At 28.4% G+C, this 11,151-nt stretch overlaps 1 protein-coding gene across 2 annotated transcripts; it reads left to right on the forward strand.

Annotated features, from left to right (window-relative positions):
- The first annotated feature begins 1,162 nt into the window (after positions 1–1,162).
- Positions 1,163–4,877, forward strand: LOC100161891 (pre-mRNA-splicing factor CWC25 homolog). Of its 2 annotated transcripts, none has more exons than XM_008189455.3 (5): positions 1,163–1,406; positions 1,477–1,606; positions 2,265–3,514; positions 4,425–4,687; positions 4,750–4,877. In XM_008189455.3, the coding sequence occupies exons 2-5, from the start codon at positions 1,513–1,515 to the stop codon at positions 4,847–4,849; spliced, it is 1,707 nt and encodes a 568-aa protein (XP_008187677.1). In that variant the 5' UTR covers positions 1,163–1,406; positions 1,477–1,512; the 3' UTR covers positions 4,850–4,877. The 2 variants fall into 2 exon arrangements, with proteins under 2 accessions (XP_008187677.1, XP_001946923.2); XM_001946888.5 differs by having other exon boundaries at positions 1,165–1,406; positions 1,473–1,606.
- The last annotated feature ends 6,274 nt before the right edge of the window (positions 4,878–11,151 follow it).

Consider the following 11,151-nt stretch of genomic DNA (forward strand, 5'->3'; position numbering starts at 1 on the left):
ATCTCATAAATTATAGGTATAATATATTATAATAAAGTTTGGCTATATATTAAAATATGTAGTGTTAAAATTATGTACATATTATCTTAGAGAGGCCTTAAGATGGCTCAGAGTGGTCTAAGCCCCCTCTGGCCCTCCCTTTTCATGTCCATGTAATTATGAATTATTATTTGTTAATTATAACACTCTGAAATAATTATGTATGATAATTTAGTGAATTACCAATAGGTATCTCTTACATTTTTCATATATTTTTTTGGAATAGGTAGGAAATTTAAAAATGACATTATTTAATAATATTAATGACTGTATTTGATAAAAAGAAATTATTTAAATACATGCATACAAATAATTTAGAACAAAAAAGTAATTATACAATGAAAATTTTTTAATTTTATTCTTTAAATCATAATATATTTTCAATTTTCTATGGCTTTGGTGTACAAAAGCGTTCGTTTTTCGGCCTCTTTGGACATACAGCGCTCCCGGTGGTGACGACTGTCTGTGGTAAAATTTTCAATCAAGTTTTCAAACAAGTGACGACACCTTATCACTACACCTTGACCGAGCATAACTCAAATTAAATATGATTTATGGCTGAATAGACCTATTCATTATTTAGTCATGCCATAGGTCATCCCGATACAGCGATACGTATCGATATTCGATACACTACGCTACCATAGAACAATATAGAAGCGACACTCGATCAGCTGATTGGGGTATTGGTTACCTATGATCTGAAGTCTGAACCTACGAAAAACATGGTATTGGTTCCACGCGCCAACATGATGTTAGACCCATGGTTACCAATATTATGAAAACGGTTCCAAGCTTAGATCATATACAATTGTATATGATCTAAGGTTCCAAGACTATGGCGGGGTATTCTGCGCGGGGTTGGGTTGGTTCATAGAGTAATACTCTATGGGTTGGTTACCGTTCACTATTGATATGATATATTTAATTGATAACGTATGCCACGCCCCTCTAGAGACCATTTTCAAGGCCACAATCGCCCGATCCGACCAATTCACGGAGTGTCGTACCCCTGACACTACTACCACAGAATAGAAGAAATTTCATCTATTCTGTGCTACTACTGTCAACACTGTACTAATAGTACAATATTTCTTCAGTAAAAAACTTGATGATTCTGTAGTTGCTGTTATCAGGTTATCTATTTTTGATAATGACAACATTATAGTTTACAATAACAAAAACGCGTGCAATTTTAAAAATTGTTTTTTGTGGATTACATTTGACTATTATGATAGAATACCTCAATTTATTGAACAATTGAATTAATTTACAATTTTGTCTGTTTTCATAATTAAAAGTTTCCGTACATTTCATGTTCAAAATAAAGTGTAATACTGTATACGTCTCATCGTTAACATAACTTGGTAAATATATGAAATTGATAATTTATTTTAATACTCAATTTAAAACTTCATTTATTTATGATTCAGATAGATCTAATACGGTTTAGGTTTGTCAAAAGAATCTATCATGGATTGGATGTACGATGGTACACGAGTACAAAAAGACGACTACCTTTTGGGGAAAAAAATTGATAGAAAATATGGCGAAAGCACAGATAACGGTAATGGTCAATAGAGTTGTTGCACATATATCTTATATTATTCTTATACGTTATACAATAGTTTATTTATTACATGTTTTTATATTCAACATTTGATTATAGTTGATTTTTGACATTTTTTCAATTTATATTAAATATATCAGTTCTTTGTTGGTACATATTTACCTAACACTAAATATATATTACATAATATAAAAAATTAGTTTGCTAACATTATATTTTAATATTAATATTCTGTCATAAAAACATTAAAAGTCTAAGAAATGTAAATGTAAATTTTAATTTTAACTAAATAGGTACCTATATCAAAATAATTTGAATTAGGTACGTCCATATTAACAGAATATTAAATCTCATCTGGACTATATCTGTGTTAAAAATTAAAACTGATGTTTATGAATTTGTTGTAAATACTTTATTATGACAATAAATTAGTTTGATAAATAGTTTTTGGTTGCTAATTTTATTCAACTTTCAATATTGATATAGGTAGTATGTATTTTACTTAATCAATCAATTTGAATTTGATTGTTAATCTGATTATTAAGCTTAACTTATTAACTTAAAATTTAATATAGGTAGGTGTAGGTTACTCATCATAGTATATTGTATTTAATTTATATTCATAATTCATATTTTACTATTGTGTGTATTTTAGATTCAATTTTGCCACCAAAAATATGCGCATCAGATAAATTTTCTCAAGTAGACTTGACAAAAAAAATTTCAGAAGATCCATTGGTTAATATAAAAAAGCGGGAAATTGAATGCACACGGAAAATTCTTCAAAATCCGATGCGCCTGAAAAAACAACAAAATATTGAAAAAGAAAAACATACTATTGATGATCATCAGTTAGATATGATACTAGTTAGCCGTTTGAAATCATATGAAAAAGCTGGATTAGATCTTGCAAAGATACTGTCAATTACCAAACATAAAGATAAAAGAGAACACAAAAAAAAACACAAAACGGATACGTCTAGTTCTGAAGAAGATGAAAAATCGACAAAAAAGAAAAAAAAGTATGTACAAAAATCTGGCAGTTTTGAACCAGAGGACAAAAAACAAAATGGTAAAAAATCTCTTAAATATGGGGATGACAAGCAAAAAGGCAACAAAAATAAGAGAGATAGACAGAGGTCAATTTCTTCTTCAGATGATAAAGATTCTTCTAAGAGAAATAAAAAAGAATATAAACATCATAAAAATGATGACCATAAATACAAAGATCATCATAGAAAACATAAATCAGTGAGTACTGATGATAGCGAGGACAATCAGCAAGATTATAAAAAAAAAAGAAATGAACGTAACAGATCCATCTCTGAAGAAAAATATGAACAAAATGATAAAACTTCAAAAAATAAATATAGAAATAATCATCATGCCGAAGAAGATAATAAGAAAAAATACAGTGATAATATGAAAAAAGATGAACAATATCAACAGCAAGAATCTAAATATAGAGATAGAAGACATGGTAATAAAAGAAAACGAACTCTAAGTTCAGATAGAGAATTGGAACGTAAAAAACCAATCATTGCCTCTGAACAAAGTAAATATAAGACTAAAAGTAATGACCACCATCATAGACCAAACAGTTCTGACAAAGAACACGAATCAAGGGTTTCCAAAGATTCAAAAAATAGGCATGAATATCGTAAAAATTTGAATACTCGAAGAAGTAGATCATCAGAGAGTCCCCCAAAAAGGAACAAACATCAAAAAACAAATGAAATTAAAAAAGATAAAAACAGACGGAAAGCCAGTAGTTCGTCAAGTTCAGATGATGAAAAAAATGATAATAATGTAGTAAAACAAAACTCCAAACATCGACATAGTCCAGAACTTCAATCAGATAAAGAAACTGATGAACACAAAGGAAACAAGAACTATGGATTATATGTAAGATATTCAAATTAATAAACTTTCAGTATTAGTAGTATTCCAATAGCAAAGACAAAATGTTTTATATATCATAATGTGGTGGGGTAGGTAATCGCTATTAAAACACTCATAAGTACAATTAAAATGATTCCATAACAACGAAAAAATATTAAACATTTTTGAATACTAATCAGTAATTATTTTAATTTCTTAATAATCAAATACAATTTTTTTTTTTTAAATTTTATATTTTAAATATTTACAATCTATACAATGTTAAGTACAATAAGCAAATTTAATAATTTGCTTATTACGAAAAATACAAATTTAAAGATAATTTAAAGAATACTCAATTCTAACTATTACAAATGTTTATAGTCTTTTCATTTTATAATATTTAAAAATTATTGTATCGGCTTTTCACCATTTTGTTGCTGCTGGAAATATGTAAAAAAAAAAAATAAACATACATATATTTAAAAACTTAACAATACTTAAATAATAGTGGAGTTAAATAATATTAAACATTTTATTAGAATGTGAAATTTGGTTAGTAAAAAAGGTGGGCAAGTAGTTGACCGCTCTGCTTTACAGTAGGAGTCGAGTATACCTTGCATTAAGTAGGTTGTTGTTATAAATGTGTTCATTGAATTCAAGAATAAATCATTGGCTAAAAAAAAAAACAATTCCTGAGCAGTGTTTGGTCCATCAGCCTATTTAGGTAAATAATTATGTGAATTTCAAGGACGACATAGTTCCTTTGGTCCCAGCTAATATTGTCTTTTTGTATCTTGGTTAATATTATATAATATTATGTAAACTACTATTTATAGCATGTGAATTATATTTTTTATTTGTGTCCTAGCATTTGTGTCTTGTACTGTAATACAATAAATAAGTCAATAAAAATAAATTATTTGCTTAATAGGTTCCTAAAGGTAACATTGTAAAAAGATCATCTTATAGTCCGGCATCTATAAAAGAAAAAAAAAATTCAAGTATTGTCCGACCCAAAACACCACCTGCCAAGAAAAAGAAATTGACTGAAAAAGAAATGGAGAAAATGAGAATAGAAATGATGGAGAATGCTAAAATAAGAGATAAAGAACGTTCTTCTAATGTCAAACGTTATAGAAAAGAAGATAAAAAAGAGGAAGAAAAACAGAAACCATATAACAAAGAGTTTTTAATGTAAGTACCTATCTATAAAGTTTTAAGTACTCCAAATAATTAACATGTTAAAACATTTTTAGTAAACAATTTGCACATGCAGCTTCTCAAGTTAGTGTTGAAAGAAGTATCAAGTCAAGTGTCAATAAACTGCAAAAGAATAGTAATAGTATTGCTGATTAATCTTGTATATTTGAATGTAAATTATCAATATATTTTTGTTTTAAGCTAATAATTGAAATCATAGCTTTAATAATATTTGTATTTTTTATGCATTTTTATGCAATAATTAAGTTAGTTTGTTTTATATTTTTTACTACATTTATGTTATCATTAATGTGCATTAAAGTTAATTTGATTTATTTACCTCGTATTCACCAAATGTGAACTAAAAATACATTTATATGATCAAACTTCCAATTTTAAAATAATGTCAGCATTATTTGTTTTTTCTCTGACCCATAAGCTTTGCGAACATAGTAAATTGGTATTCGGCACAACCAATTTTTTGTGTTAGTTTTAATATTAGATTGAATAAAACTATTATCAGACTTAAAGCTAAGAACATTATCTATGTTTGCACTTTGAATTTTTTGATATTTTAATTTTTCTGCAATATATGACTATTTTTTAATCGTTATATTTATACTCTTATAATTAACCTACGTAGAAATTCAGATCATCTTCCTAACTTAAAGTTTGATAATAACTAAATTCACTTCAAAGGCATAAAATTGTATAATTCTATAAATTATATTATGTCTATGATTCGCTCTAATATTAAAGCTAACAACATAAAATTGATTCTACTGAATGTAAATTTTCTATGTCGTACATAGTTTGGACAGAGAAAACAAGTAGTGCACTGATATTATCTTAATCAAATGTGCATTAATGATCGCATTTTAACAGAATAATTGTTTCTGTATAATTTAAATATTATAACCTATAAATATGTCCCACATTAGAAAAACAATTATTATTTTATCCAGTATATTTTTAATTAATCATCACACATGATGTCCTTAATCAGTGGCAGATCTAGGATTTTTTATGGTGGGTGCTATATGGTAAGGCTCTGACAACTTCTATGTGATACCTGATATCTAACTAATTTATAATAAAAAAAAAGGTGGGTGCTTCAGCTCTCAAGCCCCCCCCTCCTCTAAATCTGCTGCTGAACTTAATTATTCAAAAAATCTCAGTGAATAAAAATATGTATAATAAGATTTTAATAAAAATGTATACCATTACTACTTCAGTTACATATCTTTGTAATCATATTTTATGTAAAACTTATAAAAGTGAATGTACAAATTAAAATATATTAAATATTGAGCAATATATATGTATCAATATCCACATAAAAGCATGGTTTAAAAAAGTAATTTAATGCAAACAAAACTGGTAATATTTTGTCTGATTTGCCCCTGTAATGATATGAAGAAATATTCATGAAACATATATAAAATTATTTGATATTGAATTTGAACAACTTAAGTTTTAAAATGTAATATTCTGAAATACGTAATTAGAGGCATTATAATGCATGTATACAGAGTGATTCACCAAGCATGTTCACCCCAAATTTTTCATTTGATAATGAAATCGTTCAAATTCTCTGTAATTTATTTACAACATAATTTTTCTGAAAATATTGACGTACCAGAATTAAAATTCAAACAAGTAGTTTTTGAGGTCTATAATAATGGGTTTGGAAGATACGGGGGCTATGGTGATTCAAATGTGTTAGTACTTAGTGGTTCATATTAATTCATCAAAATTAGTAATTTGTAAAAATGGTTCAAACTCCAAGTATAATAAATACTAGATCCAATACCTAAAACATGTCAACATCTGTTTTATATTTTTGTAAAACCACTTTTGAGGACTATTATCTTTAGAATAAACAATTTAATAACTGAGAAACTACTCACACGAATTTCGAATGGAATACATTAATATTTTCAAAAAAAATATCTACTTAATAATTTAAAGTAAAAATGGGGGAGGGGATCTTATTTGAAAAACAGAATCAAGAATTTGAAAAAATGTATATTTAAAAGTAGATATATTTAAAAATTCCAAAAATCTGAATTTGAATAATTTCATTATTAAAGGAAAAAACGGGGATGAGCTCGGTGAATGTGTTATGTATCTTTATTTCGTTTTGAAACTGACGATGCCACAGAAATTGCTTTCGCATTACTTACGCAGTTCCACGACGTCACCATAAAGATATCGTCAGGCACTCAGGCCGAATTTATAATATCAACAACACCGTTTTTGAATACATAAAATAAATGAATTTTAAAATATACCTAATCTAGCTGAAGTTAGTGGTAATCTGTGATGGGTTTGTCCGACGACTTCATCTCTCGAGAACTCACTGAGTTATAAGCCAAGAGACTTGTGTGCAAAAATTGAATTACCTATGTTTTGAACAGTACCTATGATTGTGAGAATCATGAACAACTGCCGTTATTATATCTGCTCAAAGTTCCATCTTCCAATCTACAGTGTACTGAACAATGAATAGGTCATATTCATATACCATAGGTATATCATCAATGGATGATTATTGATTGACCAACATAGGTTTCTGAGTGGTTTCTCTAATATGGCGGAACACAATATCCATATTAGAAGTACCTAGTGACGTTGGAGGTCTATTTGGCTTTGCGATAATTGATAAATAGTTATGAACCTTAGAACTAGACTATGTAATCAAAATTCCGATTTTAAAATAAAACAAATATTATAATTAAAAGTTTCTATTAAATTTAAGAATTTAAGTACCTACTGAGTAATTCGACGTATTATATTATTGACCAGTATAAATGTATAAACAATAACTGATCGATACAATAGATTTAAATTGTTAAAAAAATACCGATCCAACATTATTAACGTTGTACCTACTGGACGTTTATGAAATATATAATTAATTATACACTATGGGCGTGTAGGTAGGTAGGTATGGCCAAATATGCAATAATAGGTAAAACAGTTACATGATTTTAAATAATTTATTCAACATTCCTATCATGATTTATGACATTATGCGTAATCAGATGTACATTATCATTACTCAACGAAAAATAGGTGATCAAAAAAATAATCCGTTACCTGGCCAGTGGCCGTACTAAAATAAGTGCCAATAGTGGGTACAACGTTGAACGTAGGTACCTATGAGTTCTATAGACGTAGGTATATAGTAAACGATTGAATATATGTCCGAAATGTCTGTTTACATATTACATTGTATAACTCATTGAAGACATAACAACAACAACTTACCTAGGTAGGTACTTAAAAATTTTAAATTTATTTACGATTTCAAGCATTAATCCACAGCAGACCTATACCTATGGGTAGTTAAAAGTTAAAACTTTAATTAGACCGGAGGCAAGGAATCTATGTAATATAATATATTATGTAGGTAACTGTACATATAAGTATAGGTACCTGCTACAATACTTGAGCGAAATATTTTTTTTTTTGAGAGCTTTTATTCTGTATAAAATTCTATTGATATTTGATAACATTATAATAATAATCTAAAAATGAGTTGTATTCGGAAATAAAATTGAAATCCAAGTTCTACAAAAAAAAAAAAAACAAAAATCTGAAAGCTAATCACGATTGGCAGATTTTCTAAAGAAACTATAAGTATAAACAAGACAAATAGGATTAAAATACGAATATCTACAAAAAAATATTACACGTAATAAAATGTTCAAACTCCAAATATGCAAAAATATGCGAAATTAATTTTCGTAATGCACTAGGTATAATAACAGTAGGTAATGTAACTATGTAACACACACATTTTTACCAAACTTAATAATCGTTTTACGAAGTAACAAAAAAAATAAAAAAATAAACAACACGCAAATGTACTAAACTCAATGCTTCAGCATTGATAAAAAAAAAAAGAACACTTACGCAAATTTATTATTGTATTGTTGAGAAAATAATTGCGACATAAATATTACAGTACCCATATTATTTGATAGAAAATAGTTTTTTAATTTTTTTAAAGAGCTTTTAGATTCTGAGCGGAGCGAGGAATCTATTGTTTTTACAATGGTGTTTATTTTTTTTTCCTTTTTATATCCTGTATACAAAATTTCTTCCAGTAGGAGTGTTTCGATTTCAACAAAATATAGTACCTTATCTTTTAGCAAATTGGATCAAGATGGTACTTTAGAAAGGTCATTTTCCGATTTTCTCAATAATTATTTAATGCCACGGGAAAAACCATCAGAAAATTACGAAAAAACGCTCAAAATGGGATTTTAATTTCCAACGTTTTGTTTGTCACCATAGAAACGAATAAAATATTATAATATTTTAATACTAATTCAAATTACATGATAAAATAAATAATAACAAAATATAAAATATCCAGACTGACAAACCGTCTCCGCTCAGAATCGTTTTTCTTATACAATGATATTTATCATTGATTTCAAGTATAATACAACCATTATACAATGACCCACTTGTAATCTACTGTACAGCAGAGTGACATTCACTTATCTGCTTTTTTAAAGTGCTTTTATTTAAGGGATAAATATTGCAGCACAATAATTATTTGGTAGTGTAAATGGTCAATGGATAGATAAATAAAATTATATTATGCTAAGTGCTAACATAATATTATATAATTATTATTTATTTAGGTACGAAGTACCTACAATAATAGTAGGCTTGTAGACTGGATCGAAATATTAATGATATAAATGATATAATATAATATTATAATAATCCAGTTCGTGTTCTACAGCCGATCGTACAAGTTGTACAACACGTGTGCTCTGCAATAACGTTTTATAGCTTTCGATAGCACATACCTACTCACGGCTGGCGTTACCAGGTAATATGATTATATAACAATTTAATCACTTTACATAACGCAGTAACGCACCCTAATATTCATTGTCAACATGAATAGACCTCCTTCGGGCGTTTCGCCCAAAACTAACTCCTCTCTACCAACTAAACTTCTCACCTCTAACCAGGGATCGAAACTGGTTTAACCGGTTTTCCAAAAAACCGGTTAAAACCGCGGTTTTCTCATTTTTGAACACCGGAACTGGAACTGGAACCAAAAGCTTTGAAACACCGGTTAAAAAACCTTAACCGAAACCTAAGACCTTAAAAAACCGTTTTCAAAACCCAAACCGAAACCATACCTAGAATTGAAAAACCGCTCTTGTACTGTTCTTGAAAAACGGATTAAAATTTAAAACTAATGTCGGTTTCTTTTGAATTCCATAAATTTAATTATATTATTTGTAATTCTACTATTTTTATACGAAGAAATTATTATGTTTGGATTTATTGATAAAAATCCCGATTGCAGTTACTGAGTATTACGAAATATTAATATAATATATATTATTACTAAACTTATGATTGAAAATTGAAAATACAAATAATATAGTATGATGTTATTGTAATATACAATTAAATATTAATGTAATCGAATAATGATCTCAACCATAATATGGCAACATAATATTATGTCGAATGCAAAAGTAGGCATGAGGCACCTAAATTAGGTACAAAATATTCAAGTTAATAACATGAAATTAGTTCTGCTGAACGTTTATTTGTTATATCGTATATTGTACACTAATTATACAAAGTAGCCATATTTCAGGGCTTTAGACTCGGCCCTTATAATAGTTAATAGATAATAAAAATCGAATCTACAGTAATTAGACAGGAAAATAAAATGTACATTTTTAAAAACCGTTAAAAAACCAAAACCGAAAATATTCTAAAACCGTTCTTTAAACCGATAAAATATTTGAAAAACCTTTTTTAAAACCGAAACCAAAACCAAAAAATTTAAAAAACCGGTCTCAAAACCTAAACCAAAACCAGAAAATTTAGAAAACCGTTCTCAAGAACTAAAACCGTAACCGTTAAAATTTGAAACGGTTTCGATCCCTGCCTCTAACACATCAAATAAAAAAAGTGCAACGCCTACACAAAAAAATATCAATCCATCATCTGCAAAATCATATCAACCCAACAAATTCAACCCAAAATCAGCCACGGCATCGCTCGACAAAAGTATGCTATCGTCTAATTCGTCTATCAACCATTCCCCACCCGACTCGCCGTCTAAGAATAAACACCTGACCACTCACGCCCGTTCCACCGATAACACACCAGTCTCCGCCGCTATCGCAAATCAATTAACCCACATCACGATTAAAGATAGTATGGTTGCACAACGAACCATAATAAAGTGATGCTCCGAGTTTCCTTGTTATCACAACGATTAGCGGAACCGAGCATTGGCGCTCCAAGCGTTTAAATATTGAATCATATATATAAATCATATAATTTGTATGCCTAGTAGTGGCTAGTACTTAATTTTTACGCTATCAGCGCTAGTAAAAGCTTCTAGAGTATCGTTGATAATAAAAGAAACTATGAGGCATAAGCATCATTAAATTGTTTCT

The sequence above is a fragment of the Acyrthosiphon pisum genome, chromosome A1 (assembly GCF_005508785.2).
Source record: "Acyrthosiphon pisum isolate AL4f chromosome A1, pea_aphid_22Mar2018_4r6ur, whole genome shotgun sequence".
Lineage (NCBI taxonomy): Eukaryota > Metazoa > Arthropoda > Insecta > Hemiptera > Aphididae > Acyrthosiphon > Acyrthosiphon pisum.